A 25,043-nucleotide genomic window follows, 5' to 3' on the forward strand; every position below is an offset into this window, starting at 1 on the left:
CCCTTGGTCAGCCCCTCTTCCTTTTGCCCTCCACTCTCCCTAGCATCAGCATCTTCTCCAGGGTGTCCTGTTTTCTCATTAGGTGGCCAAAGTATTTCAGTTTTGCCTTTAATATCATTCCCTCCAGTGAGCAGTCTGGCTTTATTTCCTGGAGTATGGACTGGTTTGATCTTCTTGCAGTCCAAGGCACTCTCAGAATTTTCCTCCAACACCACAGTTCCAAAGCATCCATCTTCCTTCTCTCGGCCTTCCTTATGGTCCAGCTCTCGCAGCCATATGCTACTATGGGGAACACCATTGCTTTAACTATGCGGACCTTTGTTGTCAGTGTGATGTCTCTGCTCTTAACTATGTTATCGAGATTTGTCATTGCTCTCCTCCCAAGAATTAAACATCTTCTGATTTCCTGGCTGCAGTCAGCGTCTGCAGGGTAGGAGACTCTGAATCAGTGTTTCTCAACCATGGCAACTTTAAGATGCGTGGACTTCAACTCCCAGAATTCCCCTGGCTGGGGAATCCTGGGAGTTGAAGTCCACGCATGCCAAGGTTGAGAAACACTGCTCTAAGTCAACACTGGTGGAAACAGGTGGTAGATCCCAATCTGTTGGGACCTGTATCGTGCCTTCTTGAATCTCAGGACCCTGTTGGGACCTACAGACCGGAAGCCTGAGATTCAAGAAGGCACAATGGAGGACTCAACAAATTTGGGTGAAGAAGCAGGAAATCTGGAGCACCTACATTTCCAGCCAGCCAGGCTTTGTCAAAATCATCCACATATACTTTTCTGTGGCATTTGCCGTGTTTTCAGAGCACATCGATATGCTTCAGGAAGATGAAACGGTTCTAGTATCTCATTCTAAAGAATGAAACGTGAAACACATTTCATGGTGGATTATCACTCAGAAGTCCTTTTCCAGTAATTTCCCTGATAATGTACAGAATCAGACCTGCATGAGCGGGAAAGGCGTTACAAACTCAGCCGACCCATCCTAAAAAGAAGCCAATTAAATTGTTTTCCTTTAAAATAAAGAAGGAATTAGGATGTTCCAATGGTCTTGGCATTTCCCCTTCACTAGAAGACTGGCTGAACTAACCCAACTGCTAAGATTTTGTTGTTGTTATTTTTATGCATATATGTAAGGATGAGTTCATCCTTTGTCCCTCTGAATTCAGGATATCAGATCGCTTATCGTCTGGCAACCAGCAGTCCCAACAAGTTCACCACGGTGGAGGTTGGCTCGACAGTTCAACAATTTGTGGCTACAGATCTCTCCCCCGAATCAGCCTACATTTTCCGAGCCTCTGCCAAGACCCGCCAGGGCTGGGGTGAGCCCTTGGAAGCAACGGTGATCACTACAGAAAAGAGGGGTAAGGACTAAAGTTAAGCATACCGCTTCCTTTCACCCACGTCCCCAAGATGGTTGGCTTCCTGGTCTTTGGCTTCTTGTGTTGGCTCAAGAAGCTTGATCTTTTTAGTAGTCCATTTTTTACCAATGTCGCATCCTTTAGAAGATACGAAGTTATCACGTGCTATTACTTTAGAAAGAAAATGAACCACAGGCAAATTGTTTCATTGCTTGTGCTTTTATCTTTGGGTTGTGTTGTGTCCTCATTAAATGGGAACAATGGGTCTTTGTAGAATGAGGGTCCCCAGGAAGTAGGGACAAATGGGAAAACAAAGGCCTAATCCTTATCGTAGAGCACATTTTGATTGTAATCCTAACAGACTCTGTGTGTCAGATTCCTCATGGGAATGAACAGGAGCCAGTCATTCACATGTATCACTCAGCACCAGGATTATGTCTACCTAGGCCCTGTATCAGCATCCAACATCTTTGAACAGCTGTCAGGATCTAGTACCAAAAAGTGATCTTGGAGCACTGTGTAGGTGCCACCAAGGCACTGGAATCTGGAAGACCATTATTTACATTTCCAGCATAACTCCAGAGCATCCAGTATAGCCTCAGTAATTTATTATAGGGCCCGTTAGTTGTCTTCTCCAAGCTGGTATGCTCCAGGTTATTAGAGCCATCTTCCCCCATGCATATACACCAGTGCACATCCACGTGCAATTTAGTTAACTTATCACCTGCTTTCCCATGGGCATGTTCAACAAAATCTCCATTGACTGGTAAAATCTGAGAACGAGAGTTCAAAATTCTCATGAATGTAAGAATTGCCTGATGGAAAACCGTATGATATACCTACTATCCAGTCCTATCTCTGCCATGCTTTAGGTCATTTCAGCCTCCCTTGCCTAACACTAGGAAGCTCCAAGGCTGCTTTTTGGATGCTTATTCCTGAGCACCAAAGATTTCTGACGCTTTTGTCATAAATGGTTCACTTGCAATGTACAAGAAGCAGATGGGGACTGTGCCCACTCAAAAATAGTGCTGGCAGCTTGGCCAAAACAAGTATAATGCTGTAAATCATAATTTAAGTTGGATCCTTTTCTTCCAAGCTTCTGCAACTCTATCTGCCCATAGTTGCCAATCACTAATGCCCATAAACAGAAAGCACTTCTCTTGGCAACCGTATGGCAGTATGTCATGTTCACCGTTCCAATGTTGCCGGTACATCGTAACGTTTTGCTTGGCATTGTGTTCTTCCAGGATATTTTGTTGACTTCCCAATATAGCCAAAAATCTTGGAATGCTCTTGTGGTCTCCCATTCAGATAATAACAAGGTCCTATCCTACTTACCTTCCAAGTTCATCACAGGTCTGTCTGATACTGCCACCTCTGAGATGCAAGAACAGACAAGGTTCCTGCACTTTATGGGTTCTATAGAAAACTTTATGTTATACCTGCTGAAATTATCTGTTCCATGAAATTATTAAAAGTGCAAAAGTCTTCTCTCCCCATCCCCCCTTCTTCTGCTAGTCTGTCTTTTGCACTGGAAAAATGTCGTAACATTAATGCTGTACGCAACCAACATCCATCAGAACAGGATTTTTTTGCAATGAAAGCTAAAGTATAGTTTTATATTTTAAAATATACACCTTCCCCTCAATATACACTCTCCCACAGATTAGAAACAAAGAGGTTGCTTTTACTTTTTTTTTTCCTGGCCATAATAAAACTATAACGCTGCCAATAAAACTGCAGGGATGTAATCCCCAGAAGTCAAGCTTGACTTGAGAGCAACTTTACCTTTTTATGTGGGAGATCTCACTTGGCACTTAATAGTTGCATCACATAATTTCCTTCTTTCTTGTTGCAAAAACAACAAGTCTTATCATTGTCTGGAGTACTTTGAATCCAAAGCTTACTGTATAACAAACCCATAATACGTAGCTGTGGGTCCACCTACTGCATATCCTGTAAGGTGCAAAACTGCAAAATTGTTAAGTTTCTAGCAATTAGGTGGCAGAACACTCATCCTACAGTCCATATGCTCTCATTTGGGTTGACTGACAGTTCAGCCACAGCCATCCATGTTCCCATATTTATATGCAACGGTGTCCTAATACAGCTGTGCTCCAGTGTGGAATCTGTGAATATGTGGGAGCCATGGGTATTTGTAGTGGGTAGAATTATTGGATGCTACAATGGATGGGGAGAAAGAAGACCTTAAAGCAGGGTTTCTCAACCTCAAAAACTTTAAGACATGAATTTCAGCTCCCAGAATTCCCCCAGCCAGCATGCTGCCTGGGGGAATTCTGGGAATTGAAGTCCAGACGTCTTAGTTGCTAAGGTTGAAAAACACAGCCTTAAAGCACCCTCCCCCTTTGTAGGTGGGGAAAGGGAAACTGAGCGTTTTCGAAAATGTGCTTGGGAGTCAGCAGCTCAGATTTAAATCTCGTCCACAGAGAATGGGAATTGAGCATCTCAACAATCCTTTAAGCTCCTTTTGAAACCTATGGGTCAAATCTCTATGGAGAAATACCAAGCTTGTGCCAAGCTCTTCTCTGCCAGGTGAAATTGTTCCAACCAAGACATTGCTGAGATTCTGTAATCCTCTAAATTTTCACTGTTACAGTGACACTCTTTGGGCTTTTGACTCACACTGGCCAGCTGCAGAGCTCGGCACTGCAACTCCTGCTAACAAGAAAATGATTGTTCCTATTTCCCTTCTCCCTTGCAGAGGGGGAAAGAGAAGCCATGGCTTAGTGGGGAAGCATTTGCATGTGGAACTTCAATCCCCGGGACTTCTACCCAAGCCATCCACTTGTTTAAAGCATTCATATACCCCTTGTCATTATCACTGTATGATGAAAAGGATGATTGTATGATGATTTGGCCCTCAACCAAAATCAAGTGTTTGATTTGCAAGAGCTTCTGGAGTGGTGTATATAAAACATAGTAAAGGAAAACCCCAAATTCTGATGTTCTGGAGTTTACAGCTGCAGTAGGGTTCTGGGGATCATGGTTTTTCTCTGATGTTCTGTTTCACCTTCAAATGAAGAGCTGTCAGGTGGGAATTGGCAGGCATTCTTCAGCTGTTAGTGCCAGTGGTTGGTGGCCATCATAAAAGCCAGCAACTTCAGTTACAATTTCAACTGCAGTGGAAGATGTTAAGGCTGTGCAAATAAAATGCACAGATTAAAAAAAAACCACCCTTAAGTGAAAACCCCAGAAAGTTGTAATTTAGACTCCTGGCATACCTTGCTGTGCACCCCAGAACCAGCATCCTCTTAAAGCAAATCTCCTCCTTTATAATTACATAACGCATTTGAAATGAGGAAGGAACATAAAGTTTCGGTGGAAGATTTCAGACACGGCAAGGCTGGGATGAGGAGAAATACTTTGATCATAACCCATCGAAAGTAAGAGCTAGCCGATTTAATTAAGACCAGAAGTAAACAGAACAGTTCTTAATACGATCGTGTGAACCGGTCCAACAGTTTCAGTGAAAACGGCAGCCAGTCTGCACAGATGAGCCCTTCCAAGTCATCTTCAAGGGCAACCTCACATCTATTAGCAATTCAGTCAGGAGGCCCCCAAAGCACAAATGATTATTGCCAAGTACAGCAAGAGTCAGGAAGAGGACCAGGACTGGAAAAGCCACCCATCCACCTGTGATCCAGGAAAACAATTTCCAGTCAGGCAGTGAACGATGGAACAATGTACAGCATGCTATCTGACCGTGCTGTATCTTGGTGTGCAAATCAGTTGCTTTTGGAATCATTTAAACTAGAGGACCTGGGTGCAGTTAGGGAGCTGGGTAGTGTCAAGGGAAACCTTTGAAATCCTCAGGAGGAAAGAGACTGAAGACTGAAACTCTTGGAGAAAAGCAATCCAAGATATGATGGGCTTCCCACTCTAGGCACCCCACCTCACATGAGATCATTCATTCTCCCCACCGCTGGGCAAACACTTGGGTCTTCCAGTGGAACAAATCTGGACACTTTAGCGCTGAGCCCAGCATCCTCTCGTACAACTCAGGCCGTTGGCGTGGAGAGGACCCTTGGAGATGAATGGTTGCTCATCCTTTTGACACCGTCAAAGAACCGAGTGCTAAAGTGTGCTGTGTCTTCTGGCAAATGTTTTCAGAAGGGCAGAGGGATGGGAAAGAGGAGAACCACAAGCTGCTCTTTGTAGAAAACTGTTGGAGATTCAGGCAGCCAGAAGTAGATATTTACCGAAACAGGTGGTGATGGAATTGAACCAAATTAGATTCTCAATTTGATTCAAATTAATTCAAAGACAAGTCACTGTGGCATCACTAATCAATGCCTGCTTTATTGCATGCCACACATTTTAATCAGAATCAATAGTGTCCATGATAAACAATTAAATAATTATTCCTCACTGTGTTGATTTTTTCCTACTGAAATTGATGGGTGCGGAGAGACGGTGCCAAGTTCTGTGCTGATACGTTACTGATGGCCATCCCTCCCCTCTGCATTAAGCGGTGTCTGGCACCAGAGATTCCTTTGAATAAATCAGCCAGTGCACAGTCAACAGTCATAAGGATATAAGAAAAGCTTAGAAATTTGGGCTAATCTCCCTGCTGCTGCCTTCATAGGTTAAAAGAAAGAGGAACACACCTATACTTCCATCCTGAGCAATTTAGCAAAAGAGAACAACAGAATTATAATCACTACCAACAACTTGCCACTATGCTGTGTTCATTTTTTTTTTATTCTCCTCTAACGTTCCTGAATGGCTTCAAGAAAATCTTTAGTTCCAAGGTTCTTCTGAGGGAAATATTGTAGCTGGAACAAAACTTGTAAACCATGCCAAAGGATATTATACTGGGTTGAGAACCTGGACTTTCTTCTTGAAGAATTTGCCTGTGATGGGATTCTATTCTCTTTATTTCCCCTTTCTGCCCCCCCCCACCCCCGTTCATCTCAACAATGGGGAAGCGTGATCTCGATGCTTTCAGAGACGAGGGTGAACTTTACCGGATGGGGAATCCAACTGTCAGAGGGCAGCACTAATGGGCCATAGGGAATAATTGGGGCAAGAATGCACCATGCATGGTGGAAAGGTGAGGCAGAATAAAATCAGGAGGCTGCAGTCATGTGACCTGCAGTTCCAATCAGCCCTTGAGGTTTCTGCAAATAAAGCTCTCCACTTTTCCCTTCTGAGGCTCAGCCTGGTATTGAATTCACTTCGAATGGAAATGGCAGGTAGTTTCTAACCTTGGTGGTGTTTAAACAACAACAACGGGGTGCTTTTCAATAACTTAAGGGCTCTTAACCTGGCCATAATTTAATTTTTTCAGCATTGAGCTAGCAACGTGCAAGAATAGTTGGACCAACCGGGACTGCCTTTGAGGTTCTTCCATTCACGCCTCCAAATTTCCATTGGCATCAATTTCTGAGGAGGTTCATAACTGCTCCATGTTTTGAATTTCAGAACGGCCAGCCCCTCCCAAGGAACTGAAAGTCCCTCAGTCTGAAGTGACATCCCGGAGCTTACAGCTACACTGGGTTCCTGGAAGTGATGGGTCTTCTCCAATACGTTACTTTACCATTCAGATGCAAGAGCTGCCAGATGGAGATTGGAAAACGTATTCTTCATCTGTCAACCACAAAGCCACCTCCTGTTTGATTGACAGGTAAGTCTCATATAAATACTTGCAGCAGGAGATGACGGAAAACACTTGTCTTCTAAACTCGAAGCACCAAAGAGAGACTCCTTTTATTGACAAGCACAAGAGGCAAAGACGTTGTTAGAGATTTGTAATTGTCACGGTGTGATTCAAAGATTGAATTTGATACTTAGGTAATAATTGTCCGTTCAGCTCTCAAAACTAGACCTATTAAAGCTAATATAATGAGGTTTGGGGCTATGCATTCTTCCCCACCCCCCAAATAATAATAATATTAAGTATTGGATTTATCGTAAGGTGCATTTTGCACCAGTGTGCCTTTGCCCAAATCCCAAGGTATCTTGAGTGATGCAGAGTGATATTGCAGGTGGGTTTTTGAAGTGGTGTGCAGTGATGTTTGTGTGATGGAATGTGAGGGTGACCTTGAAAGGTGGGGGGCGGGGGGGAGAGATGCCACCTAGGGAAGAATCAGGTAAAAGAGGGAGGAGCCCACAACCGAGTAACGGCCAGAGAAAGAAACTCAGGAAGGACCCGCCTTAACTACTCAGGCGGTAAATTTGTACCTTCAGACTTGCAAGATTCTGTCAATGTAGCCTTACAATAAAGTAGGATTAGCTCATCTAGTCGTGTTTCCTGTCTGGTCTACCTGGGAGGGCTGGCAGAAATACGCCAGTCTTAGATTTGTCCCCGTGTGTTGTATAGTTCTGCTTATTTGTGGCAAAATTCAAGACCAGAAAGTGGTGACCAGATAAACTGAGAGTCTGGCAGCTGGACCTATGTGAGCTGAGCTCAAATCTCCATGTTAACCCACTACCTATAAATAGCAAGGATCCACAACTTTTGGCTTTTTCATTGTAACGAAGCTGATTTAACTATTTTCCCCCAAAATGTACTCTTTCAATAAATCTACAAATGATGAAAGGGAATGAGCAAAAAAGAAACCGGGCAATTAAAGTGCTTCCCCAACAGAGAGGAACAAGCACTGAGTAATTAATATCAGGGTGATGCTATTTATCAACACTGTTGCTCCCACACTGAACAGGAAGTAATAAAAAGGGCATAGAGAAGAAGGAGAAAGCGCCTAATTAACGTTGCTGGAGGTAGTTATTGAATGAGCATTTTTGTCTGAACAGATTTATTGCAACAGCTTGGCTAGGGCATTGCTAAAAAGTGTAGCACCGGGGCATGTGGAATCACAGTTTAATTCAAAATAGTTGGTTACACAACAGCCATATGTGAAAGCATCCTGCTGAACCTCCTCAATAATGAGAGACTAGCTGTAATGTAGTAATACAACAATAATTTGTATCTAAAAAAATGTGTTCTTGATAGAAATATAGTTTGTGGCTCACTGTGCATATTCATCCCTTCCTTCACCCAGGGTTGCAAGAGGTGGTGTTGAAGCAAGAACTACCCACATTCTCAATTGAGCTCTCTGAGAAACCTCAGAAAGGAAGCCACATTTTAACCCCAGACAAGTTAATTTCCATCCGTTAATTAGCAAGATTCTTGTGCTTTTTCTCAGCCACCATCCAGCAGTGCAGGAACAATGCCAACGATTGCAAAGCCTTCACCCTTTTTTTGGCAGCGAGTTCTTGAAATTCATTCACATCCATGTTCTGAGTTTCTGCCTCTCTGTGTTTTTTTTTATCTTGTCTTCAGATGAAATGAGGGCAATTTTATCTATCTTTCCACAGTGAGGAAGGAAGAGATAGCATTGCCCTGTTTAAATGGTATTATCCAGCCTTCATTAGATTGGGCTGGAATTAACATTCTTGCCACCATTGCTTCAAAAGCTACTCGGTGTGTGTAAAGGAGAGTTCCCGGTTAGTCTACTTCCCAACCTGCTGAAGAAAATCCAGGTGTTTTTAAACTGCTGGTGGCATGCCGTTGAAGAAGACTGAGCAATGGAACAGAGCTTTGGGGCATTAAATTAGAAATGCTGCAGGTTTTAGAAATTTTAGAAATTTTTAGAAATTTCAGTTGTAGAGGTTGTTACTCTTACTAGCAAAATGGGCTGCAGGAGTGGACACAAAACAGCCTCCTTTCAGTCCAGTTAATTTCCACATTTGTTTTGCTATGACTTGATCAGGGGGACGTCCATTGGAATTATCACCCATTTGAAATAATTCCCCCTCCCCCCATACAATTACAACACAGTGGTTTGGTCGCTTCCAGCCCTTTTGACCCGACGGACATGATTTTGCCAGGATTGTCTTTCAGTAGCTGCTTCTTTGAGTTCTTGCAAGTTAGAGTTTGTGTCCCCAGGACATCCACCCACCCGTCCATCCATCCATCCATCCATTCTCTCCTTCCATGTTTTTGGCAGAGGGAAAACACTTAATACTTTAATTCATTCCAAGCTGCCTTTTTACATCTGGAAGATTGCAAAAGCTGTGGGACCACCTAGACCCAATTTGTGGATTGGTCCTTCCTGGGGAGAGCGATGTCTTTTGGACTGAGAATTTGCAAAAGGTTGAACGCCTAAAGCATCAACCGCAGGAAGTGGGGGGGTTGCACCTGTAGTAAGTCTCCCTCACCTCCATCCTTCCCTCCTCATTGATGAAAGGCTCCCTCAAACACACTCCTGTTCTGCCAACCTCCAGCAGCTGTTAACTGGAGATGCCAAGGACGCAGCCTCCCTGACAGCCCCTTTCCTCTTCCAAGTCTATGGAGGTTCATTCGATCCCAGAGTCTTCTCTGATTGAAAGAAAGCTTCAGCAGTAAGAAGAACGTGATTGTCTTGATTCATCGGGTCCAGCCCCCTAGCCCAAGGCAGGTTGGTTTCCACACCTGCCTCCAAGCAGCTGTCCCTTTACAGTGGGGCTGACCTTTCCCCACAGCGACCTCTGTATCTCTTGCTCTCGTTTTTATTGACCTTTATATACACAAGAACAGCCTTTCCAACCTTGAGCTTTCCAAATGCGTGGGATTGCAAGTCCCAGAACACCTCAGTTATTGCGTCTGATTGGGAATTGGGAATTTATCCAAACGGGAAGCCCCAAGAAGTGGAAAGCTGTTTTAGAGATTCTGCAGAAAGCTCCCACTACCTCTAAGTCACGCAAACGTGAATGTCTTCAGATCTTGTCTAAAGAGACTTCAGTTGTATTATTTAAAGCACTGAGCAGTGCCCACTCAGTCGAGGATGTTTGTTTATTTGTTTGTCTGTTTCACCTTAAAAGTTCTCGTCATCAAGCACTCAGAGCCATTTCCTACATGTAAACAGCTACTCCACACACATACACCCCCAGCAATTCTCCCATCTCCTTCACACAGTGCAATAGTGTATTTATTTATTTGTTTGTTTATTTTCTATGGCCACTCAACAAGTGACTCTGGGTGGCTATGAAACACTCCAGCCACCATTTCCACCTCTGGGTTCCAAGCACACATCTGTGAAACCCGGAGTCCTGTTCCTGGGGTTCCCGACTATTGCAACTGCCTAAACCGAGAAAAGTGGAATGAATGTGCTGCCCCTGCCTAAGAGCACCTTTCCAGCATAGACCTCCAAGCAATTTCTTGTGCTACCCATCAGAAACAGCATCTTATCTCCCCATGTTTAATCATCTGTCCCCAGTACTTTTACCTGTATTGCTAGTTGGGTCTATAGGACCAGTGGCTTTCACTGATTATAATTAGCTAAGCCTATGGTGAGCCACTCTGAACTCCCGCAGACCTTGTTAGTGACACAAAAGGGAGACTCCAGCTGGTTGCAGTAGAAGCTCAGTGCAAGTCACCTCAGCTGGAAGTCCATCTCTGAATATCTTAATGTCACCGAGCGTGCAGGAATCCTGCAGGGAATCCCTGTTGCTGTCAGTGTTAAATAAGCTGAATAACTGTTTCTTGGCGAGCCAACCATGGTGAGAGTAGTAGATTAACCAAGATGCATCTTATTCCAGCCATCCCACTGTTCCTCTAGCTGTTCTTGCATAACTCCACTGATATCTCCCACATAGGCACCAGCAATGGATAACCTCTGATCACTGCAAAAGGTGTCACCCAGAGGAAGGTTCAGATAGCAGTCAAGAAGAGTGGAACCCTCTAAGTACATGTATATTTAATCTGCATGTATGGCTCTTGCTCTTACCCCCTAACCAAATACTTCTAGGGTACAATAGGGTACTAATGGGTGGTGTTACAGTAATACATTCGGTATGCTTTATTTTTAAATAAAAAATCTTGTAAAACTTGTTCTTGTCTCAAACAAGCTCTTAGCAAAAACCTTAGTGTGTTGGTGTCTGAAGCAAAAAGATTCCGATATTAACATGGTAATAATACATTATCAGTCTGTAATTAGCTGCTCAGAATGCTCTCTTACAAACTTTTCTCTCTTTTTTTTTGCCCACTAATACATTTGGAGAAAGAGTAGCTTACTGAACCAAATCAAGAAGAGGCAATACACAAACTGGTATCTTCCAGATCTTTGGGGCCACAATTTCCATGAACTCCAACCAACGTGGCAATTTTTAGTGCTCGTGGGAATCGTAGTCCAGGACATCTGGATGGTGCCATGCTGCCTTTCCCATAGATTATGCGAAAGATAGCAGGTGGCAAATGCTGATTTGATTTTGATTTTTTTGGGTCCATCCTTGCAGGTTGAACCCCTTTACCTCTTACAAGCTGCGCCTGAAAGCCACTAATGACATTGGAGACAGCAACTTTGGTGCTGAGACTGAGGCAGTCACTACTCTGCAAGATGGTAAGGACCAGAGCAGCCAGCCAGCTTCTGCAGAAAGCTAAGCTTGAGGTGGCTATGCCATCATAATCCAGGAAACTCACCAAGTCGTTCAGCCCCAACACTGTACATTGGGACCAAAGGACTGGAATTGTGATGGGCGACAGGAATATACCCAAAGCCAAAATTAATTCTTGGGTCACTCTGGCCATATTTAGACGTTAACCCTTCCAGGTAAGCCAGCTCAGGAAACAGACACCGCAAAGACTACTGGACCTCGGTTGTTATGGAGCGTAACCACAGAATCTTGAAAGCTTGACAGAGATTCACCCCCCTCTTACACCCAAGGGAATCAAGGTGGGGCAATCTTTCTCACTCCCTCCTGCCTTTCAGAGCTACGCTGGTGCTTATGAAATTGTGGAATTCCTTCTTCAAGGCCGTCTCCATGTTCTTCTCCATTATCCTCCTTGATAGCTTTCATGCAGCATCTTCTAATAATGAACTTTTCATTCTGCACCTTGAGCACGCAGACACACACTTCCTTGAACTGGCCAAAGCTTCTGGGCCTCCCAAGGCAGGAACAATAGGGAGAGCTTTGTCCTCCTTTGCTGATGAACTATATAGCTGTGGTGCATCTTCATACCTCTTTTTTTTCTTTTTTCCTTTCTAGTTCCAGGTGAACCACCAAGTTCTGTGTCTGTGACCCCGTACACGACATCCTCGGTTCTAGTGCAGTGGCAGGTTGGTATAAAGTCAGCCCTGAAGGCAGTGCTTCAGGGACCAGGAGAAAATTCCTAGGACTGGTAACACAGAAGCTCCAGGCGCTGTGTGGGGAATGAATCATTAATATGAAGCCTGGTCCGCTTCAGTCCTCCTTTACAGATGCCAGCGTACTGTCAGTGTTAAAATAGCATCAGGTTAATAGAGGTGCTGCTGTTTGGCTTCTGTTTTTAATAATTTATACCACCACCCATTTCATAGACATGACTCTGGGCAGCTAACGATTAAAAGCAAAACAAAAACAGGTCAGAACAACCACAGCGTGAACACAACATTTTGCCCTTTGTCTCAAATTGTTTGGGTATCCCGGCAAAGAAGATCCTAAATTCTAAAAGGGGGGAAGACCTGGCTCTGCCACCTCGCGTGGGGCGTGTGGAGGGGTAATCAATCCTGGGGATGGGTAGCACCCTGAAGATGCCCCCGTAAATTAAATTAAGAACTTTTTAACAGCTATACCTTGGATTATATATTTTTATTTAGGAACATCGTTTTTACTGTATTTCATTGTATTCCAATGACTACTTATTCTGGCTTTATTGTAAACCGCCCAGTCATTCTTTGAGTGAGATGGGCAATGACTAAATTCAAAAAATAGATGATGATGATAGAGAGAGAGAGAGATAGAGATAGAGAGAGAGAGAGAGAGAGAGATACAGAGATATAGATAGAGATCGATAGATATATATAGAGAGAGAGAGAGACAGATAGATAGATCGATATAGAGATAGATAGATAGATAGATAGATAGATAGATAGATAGATAGATAGATAGATAGATAGACAGACAGACAGACAGACAGACAGACAGATGAGATAGATGATAGATAATAGATAGAGACAGATCGATATAGAGATAGATAGATAGATAGATAGACAGACAGACAGACAGACGAGATAGATGATAGATAATAGAGACAGATCGATAGATAGATAGATAGATAGATAGATAGATAGATAGATAGATAGATAGAGACAGACAGACAGACAGATAGATAGATAGAGATAGATAGATAGATAGATTAGACAGAGATAGATAGATAGATAGATAGATAGATAGATAGAGATAGATAGAGATAGATAGAGATAGATCGATCGATAGAGATAGATAGATAGATAGATAGATAGAGATAGATAGATAGATAGATAGATAGATAGATAGATAGATAGATAGATGAGAGATAGAGATAGAGATAGATAGATAGAGATAGATAGATAGATAGATAGATAGATAGATCCCCATGCCATCACCTGCGCCAGGCTCGCCCCAAGCTGGTACCTTCTGGTAGGATTGGAATACCTTTCCCATTCTTCCACTCCTGCAAGGCACAGAACTTCAATAAACTTTCCCTGAAATCACACAGAGCCACTGCACTGGGGAAGAGGCTGGGAGTCTGAGGTGGTTTCCTCTGATATATTGCAGCCACTTTGTCATGTAGACTTTGTGCCGGTCTTCCTGATTGCACAGGAAGCCACTCACACTCATGGAGCCATCGCACTCTCAGTTACAGCACGTAGAACAAATGCCAGGCATATTGACTGTTTTTAACTAAGGTGTCACGCGTAGGTGCCAATCAGCGACTCGCCTCTCATTCAGGCGTACGACGGAGTCCCACTAACACAAGCAAAGGACAATGCGGTGGTGCACATCTCATTAAAGGTTGATCCTGTTGATTGACTTGGGTGGATAATGAACGTGAAATAGGTGGTAGTTTAGATAATTACGCACCTTTTATTTCACGAAAACGTAATGGGATACTTGCACCCGAGCTGCATCCAGGGAATTGGAGGCAATTACGTGTCATTACTATGCTTACATTATTTGGGCACGCAGCAGTTTCGACTCTATAGTTTCCAAATAAAAAATGTAAAATAATTTGAGACTCCAGCTAAATGCAAAGAAAACACAGGTGGGCCTAAGGTGGTGTTTTATTGCTTTGCTGGGGAATGCAGGAAGCGAAATTAAATGCTGGTGCGTTGAGCATCTCGCTCTATAACTTCCTAAAAACAATGGAGTTCTTGCCATCAAAAATCTGTTCAGGGCTGATTTCGTGTTCCATTCTGTGCCGAAGTTAACTTGCCAGCTTTGTCCTCACCTGTTCCTTCCTTTGATCCAGAATTTGTCCCAATTTCTCAGCGTAAACACATGGTTGTTATCATTCCTTTGAATCATAATAGATTTCTGTGCCTCTGCAGTTCCTCGGAGCCTCTCTCAGAGATAGTTAGGAAATCCTAAATAATCCTTTGCATCAAAACCTGAATTTTCCTCATCAAAGATGGATAAAAGCAGGATGCCCTGACCTTTTGGTGGAGTACCTTTTCCAGGGCAGAAATAAAACTGTCAAGGCAAAGAAGGAAATGTCATCTCATGCTTGCTTTTGAGATGTGGACCGGATATGAATCAGGAAATTGGTGTGAAGAACAGGAAGGAAAATAATTTGGAGTGGGGTGAGAGAGGAGGAAATGCTGTGGAGCCCTCATTATCACAACCTTGATTATGGAAAATGACTTGTTAATTGGTTTGGTGGTGTATCCCTCATTAGATTCTAATCCACATAGCCTCCCCTCCCTCCCCATGGCCCCCTTGTTCTTATCTAGCTTCTAATTAAGTGAACATAAAGGCTATTCTCCCAGACTTTCAGAAACATGGCCTCAGGCAAATGGCTTAGCAGTGTACCAAAATATGTTCTGGAGATCACCAAGCTGAAATTAGGAGACGGGGAACAGTAAATCAAAGTTAAGGCAGACTGCAGATAAATGGTGTAGCTCCTTTCTCCCACCCGCCGGGGAGTGATGAGATCTGGGCCCCGACAGGCCAACTCTATAAAGTTTGAGATGAAGCAGATTATCTCAGGAACAGCCTTGTGGCTGGAATGTGGAATGAAAGCTGCCTTTGACACCTTGATGGACTTCTTTGGCTTGCCTAGGTAAATCCTGATGAATAACCTGTGTCAGCAGAGGAAATTGCCTTTGTGGATTCTTCTCAATCTTTCTAGACTTGTTAGATTTCTTATTCATGGGGATAATTTCAGAAGATAGTCCGAAGAGAGGGTACTGGTGTTGTTCCTTGGGGAAAGTTACGTTCCAGATGGATCCACCTCGTTTCTTCTGCCTTTTAACACCACTGGGTGAAAGCTGTTGGGCTGAGGAGAATTCTCTGAGAGTATTCCAAAAATCTTTTCAAGACTGCTGTTGCAGATTGTATCTCCGCATCCTCCCCATGGATCCTGGGCTATACATCTCAGCTTGTCTCTTCACCCCGAGGATTGTTGGAGATGCTTGTCCTGCCCAGGTGGATGGATAATCTCTCCCACAATGTCTCAGCTTTGCAAGATATTATTCCCAATGCAAATTCTGAGCATGTGATACAGCAAAATATTTTGGACCGACTCCCAGATATATCACCATTGTTTGGACGCATATATGTTTGTTTTTGTCGGTGGCTTTTTTAGTGAAATACCAGGTACAAGTTGCAACTTAACCTTTTTTTAATGGGCTTTTTTTTTTTTTTGCAGCCTCCAAAGGTAGAGAGTCTGAATGGCCTCCTTTTGGGATATCGTATTTATTACCGAGAGCTGGAACCTGAAAGCACTGGACCAGGAGCAGAGTCCAAAGTCCTTAAAAACCCATCAGCTTTACGAGCAGAAATTACAGGTAAGGAGCCAATCATCTGGGCTGTTTTAATGTGTGATGAATGGCTTGACATTTGCATTCAGATGGACAGATATTTAAAACGGTTAATGGAAAATAAAAGAAAAACCCTTTTGCATGCTCTCAGGTTCACTCTGCTAAATGGATGTCAGATTGGGAGTTGAACCAGCGGGCCTTTTCTCTCTTCCTCTTCTCTGACTCACCCATCCTCTCTTCCTTCATGCTTTCTGCTTTTTTCCAGTTTGAGCCACTCTTGGTTGCAAATCTGGTACCCAGATCTAGCATTCTGAGGGCATCAAGTTAAAGGCTTAATCTTTTTTGGGGGGAGGGGAGCAGAATGTGGGGCAAGGAAGACGAGAAGACCAAAGTTTCATCCATGCCAGGATCCCAGCTCTGTCCACTGTGTCCTCAAGATGGTGGACGTTGCAGTGGGAAGCAAAAGGCTAGTGTTGGGAATGGATGTGTTTCAGTCCAAGTATGCAGCCTACCAGGAGACCTTAGCAACCACCGGTATGGGAGGGAGGGAAGGTGGGATGGATGGATGGATGGACACCCCCCCCCCCATTATTCTAACATTGGAAACCCTACAAATAAAAAGGTCCTGGAGAATCCTCCTCCTCTTCCTCTTCTCCTTAGAGCAGAGTTGTGTTGGCTCAATGATTCTCCAGATGTTTCTCGCTGCTTTACAGTGTCCATTTGCATGATTTCTTTCTGTGCGGGAAGATAGCTGAGTAAGCCCTCCAACTTGAGGACCTTTCAGCTTGTTCTCTGGAAAGGGGGCCGGCTCCTATAGCCAGGCAGGTGGGGGGCTGGCGGGTCTTTGCCTTGAACACCGCCCGCACACACCGCGACTGCGCCTCAACCTGCTGGAACCATGTGGAATTGGCAGCAACTGCTTACTCTGACTCCTTTCTGCTCTGCTTACCTTGAATAGCCCAAAGCATCTTCAAGGCAGTGAACAGCAGCTCTGTCTTAACAACCTACGAATTAACAAGTAAGTTAATTAGCACCTTGGTGAGGGTGGTTAGAGGTAACCCTTTGCAAGGCTTGAGAACACGCAGGCTCCCCACAGCCCCTTTTAAGCCTGAAGTTACCCTGGGGGTTGGAGGGGAAGGGGAGCAACAGTCTCAGAGAATGACTTCTTGTTAGCTTAAATGATTTTTCAGTGTTTTCAACCATCAGTCATTGAAGAAAGTTACTTGGATTGTTTGGCAAAGCAGCACCGGTGGAACTGCTCAGACAAATGGATAGGTCTGAGGGCAAATTTGTGTGGATTTGCTTGGCTCGCATTTCCCAGGCTGTGGTCAGACCCATCAGCATCACCTTTGTTAGCATACCGAGAATATTAAGGTGTTCCTACGAGTTCAGGGCCAAATTAGAAGGTGCTTAGGGAAGCTTGGCGCAAGGTTGAGAAAGGTGTCCCTTGGGAAAGAGTCAAGATGGGTGAACCAGATGTATTGCAGGCACATCACAACTGCGTTCAAGCTAGGTGGTCCTCCCCACCTTGGATTCTTGTTCTTGGGAATCCTAGCCTCCCTTCCCCCATAATACACTGCCAGTATCTCCAGCTCAGGGTCTGCTTTCACACAACCCCAGAACGTTCTCAGCTTCCAGCCCTCATGAACATTCATGGACAGTCCACCAAGCAACATGTTCTGCTCCAGCATTCCCCCTGGGCCAAGAAAATGTGCCATGTGCAAACGCCATTTTCTTGCACATTGCTTGGAAATATATCACATCCCTTGCAAGTGGGGGAAAAAAAGTCCTTGTGTATTAACTGGCAGGAGTTTCAGATTCCCATAAAACTGTCAGTTTCCTACAATATATCAAGTAGTTTTATTTATTATGGTGACAAAATGTAAGCAGTAAATTAGATACCATCAGCTGTCTGTCTACCTGGAACCGGCAGGCAACACACCGGTGTCTGACTCAGATACGTGGGCAGAATATTTGCGAGCACTTTAGGAAATCTGAAATTAGAAGTGCTCATTATCAATCTCGCAGAACCGTTCCTGGGATGATGGTTTGCAGTGAAACGACGGTGCTGGCAATGCTGAAGGGTAGTTCGCATGTCTCAGGGAAATGAATTTGCAAGTAAAACACCTCTGAACGATACCAGCACTGTTCTCGGAGATTTCCAGCAAAGCTCCCTATGTGTATTTTGCTGCTGGGTGAACCATATTCTTAATAAAGATAGGTAGCCTGATTTGAATATGCAAATCTGCAGAACCTCAAAGACGCACAGGCCTGGCAGGGCGGGGAATGCATGCAATTTGGTCTTCCTGCTATCACACTGGCGTGCTTATTAATTACACCACAGCCGGAGGATTACCCCACCTTCTACACTCTTTCCCTGTACCGGTTTTGTCTTTTTATCTGTTGTAGTGTGCTGTCCTTCCCTCCTTGCATCTGTCAATGCTGCTTCCTTGTTTTAGCTCACAGATGGTTGCAGCTGAATGCAGTCCTGGTGATTTTAAAGAGCCGCAATTGCTGCAGAGGAAAGCATCTCAGTGTCCTCCCTGTGCTCTGTCTCCCAAGTTTCCAGATGCTTTTCTTGCTCTCTAGTAAAATCTCCAGCTGCCCCCCCCCCAAAAATACCAAGTGAGTTATTGTAGCTTCCACTGTGCCTTTGTTTTAAGAGGCATGCTTAGGATTGGAGCTGTGGACAGGCGACCCATGTGTACTTTCGTCCAGCTGGTTTGACCGTCTGCTGGATCGAATGATGGATTTGTCTAGCCCGGTTTCCAGCATCAGCCCAGACAGCTTCCTCCAGTAATAACCTGCAGGATGACGAGGGGGGGCTCAGCCATGGATGTTCCATCCCAGAGGTCTGCAGATAGTTGCAGCTTTAGGGGTGGCCTATTCAAAGCAGACCCTCTCTCTTCCAAAGAGCTTTTATCATCTAAGGAAACCCATCAGCAAAATGACAGAAGCAACCTCAGCGATTACCCAGCCTGTTTCTTGCCATTGAAGAAATATATTTTCTTAGCATCCCTGAAGAGCAGATCTTCAGTTTCTGTGGGGCTTCCCAGCAACAGGCATTCAGTGGCAAACGGCCTACAAGCATGGTGATTCTACTTAGGCTTCCTCGCTTGTGGTAATTGATTGCACAAAGTTGCCTAATTCTGTTTTCAAGCCATGTAAGCTAGTGATCATTACCATGTGTTATGGAAGCAAGTTAGATGGGTTGGCCTTTACCTGCAGTGCTCACTCACAATAATGCTTTAGTTGTCTGTTTTTCTGGAAATTATCAACCTAGGTGTTGCTAGTTGAAAACGTTCAACTGCTTCGTGGACCTGCGATACCTAGCATTCTTTGGGAGAACCCTGGCAGGGAAATTCTATTGGGGGTTGTCAAAGATGATGCTCGCCTATAATCCCAATTCCTTACATTTCCAGAGCTGAAAAAGTACAAGAGGTATGAAGTGGTCATGACAGCATATAACATTATCGGGGAGAGCCCTGCCAGCGCCCCTGTGGAAGTCTACGTTGGCGAAGCAGGTAAGCAGATCCTGTAAAATTATTATGAATAAAACTCCCAGTCACTCAAGTTGGGAAAGGAAGACCTTAAGGGGCATCAGATCCTTCCCAGTAGAGCTGCTGCATGCTTTGGGAAGGCATGCTTCAGAGCATGCAGGAGCATGGTCACAGCAGCACTTACAGAAGGCTGCCACTGGTGCAAAGAAGTCCCAGCTAACTAGAGCACCAGAGCAAAATCTACGTAAGATGCGTTGTCCCAGCCTATTTCCACTGTATAAGAGATGTAGAATGCAGTACTTCATTCTCTAAAAGCAAGATTCAGGATTTTCCCTGTGCTTTGCATAACTCTGTTACCTCAAAAGGGAATAGCATGGTGGGTATGCATATATTAGACTTCAGTCCTGATGGATGCAAAGCTAAATTTGAAAGCCTGGGGAGAAAGAAATTTCCAGTGAGTTGTGAATGAAATTCCAGAGTTAGCTCAAAGGTAAGGATTGCAGAATAAATTATGGAAAGTAAGGGAAATCAGACAGATTCTCCCAGTGTGCATAATTTATTCAGGCTGTGGAATTTAATTCCTCCTGTTGCAGAACTTGCCTGAGATGGTATTTTAATTTATTTTCCGCACAAGGTGAACACGCGATTCTGAGAATAATTCCAACATCTGTGATTTGGTATCTGGTATCTGGTGCTTTTGTTTGACAAATACTTTTTTAACGAAAGTGGTTTCAGTTGTACATGCTTTTTAGTGAACAAATTAATACAGCACTGGATAAAAGCAGAATTCAGAGCTCTGCCCAGCTAGTGGGGGATATAAAAGGAGTTCCACACACGAATACAGTGGGAAGCATCGAATTGTGACACCAGTGGCTTGAGATTTCATATTAACAACAGAGAATGGTGAATAGTAAACCTGGACTCAAATGGGGAAGATCCAGGTTAAGTCTGAGTTTAATGCCCAATATAACCTGCAGAACAGAAATATAGGCAAAGGATTTGCTAGTACATTCCTAACTCTGTTAAATGCTTGTAAAGGGGTGCTCTCATGATTTAAAGGTTTGTCACTTCAGTGCTCTATCTATATTTCAGCTTCTGTTCAAAGATAAAGAAAGCCTATTGCGTCAGTGAAGAACTTTTCCAAAGCAGTAACAGTTTTTAAGCTAATGTTGCAACGGTTCCCTTCTTTCAGGTGGATCTCACAAAGCTATCATGAACATAATAACAGGGGGTGGGGGGAAGCATGCAAGGTATCCCATCTTGAGAACCTTGGAGAAGAAGGAAGATGGGAGCATGCTGCATGTCTAGGTGAAAACTTGTCTTTCAGGAACATCCGGTGTTAATTTGCTCAGGCCAGGATTGGGATGTGAAGGTGGAAGAGAGAGATTTAGGGTGATTTCATCAAAGGCCCCCTGCTGCTGCCTTTCCCAGAAGATCTAGCCTTGATGAAGGTCTGAAGAGGATGTGATCTACCAAGCCAAATGCAATCTTGTCCATCACACATGGTGGCCTTCAAGTACTAGATCTAGCAGGCAGAGGTTCATCAAGCCTGAGTTAGGCTGCCAAAATGTTGTTATGTTCATTGTGGTGGGTCACATGCTCTGCCCTCCTCCCAGTCTGGCCACGTTCCACATGGTGGTTGGGTCTCTTTGCTATAGAATGCGTCTGTTTTCATGGCTGCAGCTCCGAGCTCGCTGCATTCCCTCTGGAGGAAGGTCCCTGCAACAGATTCTGTGTGCAGCGCCAGCCCCAACCTGCCTTCTCTTATACTTCACTGATCCTTTGTATTTAACATGAAAGGTTTCATTTCAGGTTCTAGCATTATCTTCATTACATTTTCATTAAATTTCAAGATGTCTCAGGCCTCAGACAAGCCATTATCTCTTCCCGACCTTTTTGTTTCAAACATTGTGGTAATGCTCTGCTATCGTTTTCCTAAACTCCATAAATTAATCAGCGCTGTTCTCTGTGGAGCAGTTTCTAAAACTTGAGGCGTCGCTAGTAGGGTTTTCCAGTCGGGTGATCTTCCACTTGCCAAAGAAGACAGCGTAGATATAATTCTGCATATGTTGAGCAATGATCTGTTCCACGCATTTACCTTTCCAGATGTTCACATTGCATTTGAAAAGGAGTATATCCTATACCTGCTCCATCCATCCATCCATCCATCCATCCATCCATCTATCTATCTATCAAATTTGTCACCACCCATCTCCTCCGAGCGGAGGAACTCTGGGCGGTTTACAATATAAAACAATAAATATATAATAAAATGTCAATATAAAACACACTATAAAACAATTTCACAGAGCTACCAAATATAATAAAAGCCAGATGGCTGTGGTCTCATTCTGTCCTTGTATAGGAGGGGCACTTCAAGGCACTAGCCCGCCCCAAGTATGACTATTCTCCTCCCTGCCCCAAGCCCGGTGGCAGAGCCAGGTCTTCAACTTCCTCCTGAAGGCCAGGAGCAATGGGGCTAATCTCACCTCCAGAGGCAAGATGTTGCTGGTCTTCTTAGAATGCCTTTTTAACAAATGGAAGGTAAAGTGGGGCTTCTGTTGGAGGTTCATCAGGCTGTGGTGTGCCAGTTGGGAGCAGAATTCTTGTACAGGTAGCCTGGAAGCTGATGACACGAGCCAGTGATCAGGTGTTGGAGCAGGTAGACAAGGAGGTGAAATGGACCATACAGAGTTTATTTGTTAGCTTCTCCTTGAACAAGTTGGTTAAAATCATGAGGCAACCCTGGAGCAGTAACCCTGCAGAGCTAACTAATTGCTTCATGTGATCTCGCTGGGTGGAAGGTAAGCACTATTATATCTGGCCACTGCATGGGCAGCTGTGCGAGATAGCAGAAAATTAACAAATAATTACATCTATCTATCTATCTATCTATCTATCTATCTATCTATCTATCTATCTATCTATCTATCTGTCAATCAAATTTTTATCACCGCCCATCTCTCCAAAAAGGAGGACTCTGGGCAGTGTACAATAAAATCAGCAATTAAAACCATAAAAAATATAAATTACAGTATAAACAACCAATATAAATAAAGAATAAAATAGGTAACAAAATCCAAGGAGCAAAGATCTCATTCATTGGGGAGGGCTCTACGGTGCCAGCCACTGCCAGGAAGAACTATTGCCCCTCCCACCCCAGGTGAGGTGGCAGAACCAGGCCTTCAAACTCTTCCAGAAGGCCTTGTTTTGCCTTACAACAGCCTCAGAGACACCAAAAAGTAACCTACGTCACAGCCGGAGCTCAAGGACTTGACACGCTTGCATTGTTTGTGGTGGCCTAGTGAAACATGATATACCCATGTGAGATGTTGATTTCTGTGGGCACCCACCAAGTAGAACTTCCATCCATCAGCATCTTCAAGTCGCATGTGGATCTTGGTCTCCAAAACTGCCCTGCAAGTCTTGTAGGGAGGCTTATGTTGAAACTTGCAATCTCTGAAATCTTCCAAGGTATTTCTCACATCCATTGGTTTGCTGCAGAGCTGTAGTAATTGATGTGGTGGCAACCAGTCACCGAAACTCAAGAGAAGCTGTAGGCGTGCCTTCTTTTCTTCTCCTTAATGTAGGATGGCGAATAAAACGATGGAGAGTGATGCAGCCCCACTGACAAACTTCCATGCTTGGTTGACTCTTCGTTACCCCACCACGCTCCTTTGGTGGAAGTATAATGGGCTATATAGCCTTGTAAGGAAGTGGGCTTGTTCGAGGGGAAGAAGGGAGGTGAAACCCGCCCGCAAATAGCCTCTTTTCAAACAAAAGCCATAAATCCTCCACTTCAAAGTCGACAGCAAGAGTGAAACATGTCATCTTAACTGATGATGACACTCACAACCTTCACACTTCACAGGAGAGGATGCAACGGGGAAATACATCTCCACTCTTTTTGCCTTCCTTTTAATTTTTAAAAATAAATTATAATGAGCTTTGATGGGGACCTCAGTAATGGAAAGGAGCAGAAAGGAAGAAAACTGCCGCTCGCTGGGAACCCGCCCGCTTGTCTGACTCGTGTTAACAACTGCCTTGCAGGGGTTCGGTTGAAAAGGCGACTTGTTGCGTGAGGCTGTTTTTGTTAGGCAAAAAGGAAGCCGTTCCAATCAGCTCAACAGGAGTTTGATGCAGCGTGGGGGGAGTGCTGGAAAGGGACAATCACTCCCTGCCCCAGTCCAGCCCTTGAGTTTGCCTCCTTGGCCTTCTCTTGAATGAGCTGAAGGCAAATGTGTTTTCCTCCTGTTGACCGCAATTATTTGCTTTCCTGCTGCTGGCAACCCCACGTATCTCTAGAAATAGTTTGAAGCTATCATCTTCCCTATGTTGTTTTCCTCCCTAGGTCTGAAACCTCAGTTGATGCCTGTCTGTTTGTTTGTATGTTTTAAAATAATGCCTATTTTTCTGTTGCCAGCCACCGGATTAGAAAGGCAGGGGACAAAGCAAATAAATAAATTGAAGGAGGCTCGGTTTTCAGGACGGCTCCTGCGAAATAAAGTCCTTGATTTCCCCAGAGGGTCTGTGGTTTATCAGGCTGGCCAAGAAGGAGCAGAAAGTGGTCTGAGGACATCCCCCAGCCACCTAGATAATGAACGTGAGTGTCAGGCTCTCAGGGAGAATGGAAGGAAGGAAGGAAAATCATTTAGGGAAATAAGAGGGAGAAAGATAAATAAAAGCTGTCTTTTATGCCTTGGTTCTGTTTTAACCTTTTCTAAACAGAAGCTTCCCTGACCTCATTCTGCAGGTGGCAGTATGCTGTGTGCTAAGATTTGTAGTGCCTTGGATCCCAAGAGCATTTTGTGATTCCAAATGCACACAGGTATGCCTTCAGCACCTGTTGGGAACACCTGAAACCCAATGCATCTTTTCCCAGGACCACATGGTAGCTACGGAGGGCAGCTGCATGACCCCAGGGGAATTTGTGGCTGCTTGAGGTGTTCCAACATCCACGGGGGCTATGTAGATGACCATGCATGTTTCAAATCTCATTTTGCCCTGCAGGTTTGAAGGAAATCTCTCTGTATGTACACACAGCAAAGGTCCTTTGGATCTGATTTAGAATGTTCTCCTTAGTATCTTGAAGCATACGTGAAGGAAGCCTGAAATCAGGAATGGAAATCCTAGAAATCAGTGGCGAACATGAACTGATGATCTCTATCCCTGAGGCATTTCTCTCCATTTCTGTGCCCAGATGCCCATTCTCTTTGCCTTCAGTCCGGCATTGACCAGTTTGCTTAAGCCACATTGAAATCAGTTCTGAAACAGGATAGCATCTCTAGGTAAAACTTCAGCTTCTTCTGTGCCACACGTTGCCAAAACATGTTCTGAATTTTATTTTCTAAAAACCTAATTCTTCCATCTGTACCAAATCCATGCCAGGAATATGCTTTTTTACCTACCTGAAGGTGCAATTTGAGTAGATAGCATTTGCTTGAGAAATGAGGGCTGT

General features: G+C 44.1%; 1 protein-coding gene across 2 annotated transcripts in view; it reads left to right on the plus strand.

Annotated features, from left to right (window-relative positions):
* SDK1 (sidekick cell adhesion molecule 1) overlaps nucleotides 1-25,043 on the plus strand; it is a 369,862-nt gene that overhangs the window by 306,573 nt on the left and 38,246 nt on the right. For both annotated transcript variants that reach the window (XM_063315194.1, XM_063315193.1), the window contains exons 29-34: nucleotides 1,174-1,368; nucleotides 6,811-7,012; nucleotides 11,602-11,705; nucleotides 12,352-12,422; nucleotides 15,974-16,112; nucleotides 19,508-19,609. In XM_063315194.1, coding sequence (XP_063171264.1) covers nucleotides 1,174-1,368; nucleotides 6,811-7,012; nucleotides 11,602-11,705; nucleotides 12,352-12,422; nucleotides 15,974-16,112; nucleotides 19,508-19,609 — 813 coding nt within the window. The remainder of the gene's footprint in view (nucleotides 1-1,173; nucleotides 1,369-6,810; nucleotides 7,013-11,601; nucleotides 11,706-12,351; nucleotides 12,423-15,973; nucleotides 16,113-19,507; nucleotides 19,610-25,043) is intronic.

The sequence above is a fragment of the Candoia aspera genome, chromosome 14, assembly GCF_035149785.1.
Source record: "Candoia aspera isolate rCanAsp1 chromosome 14, rCanAsp1.hap2, whole genome shotgun sequence".
NCBI lineage: Eukaryota > Metazoa > Chordata > Lepidosauria > Squamata > Boidae > Candoia > Candoia aspera.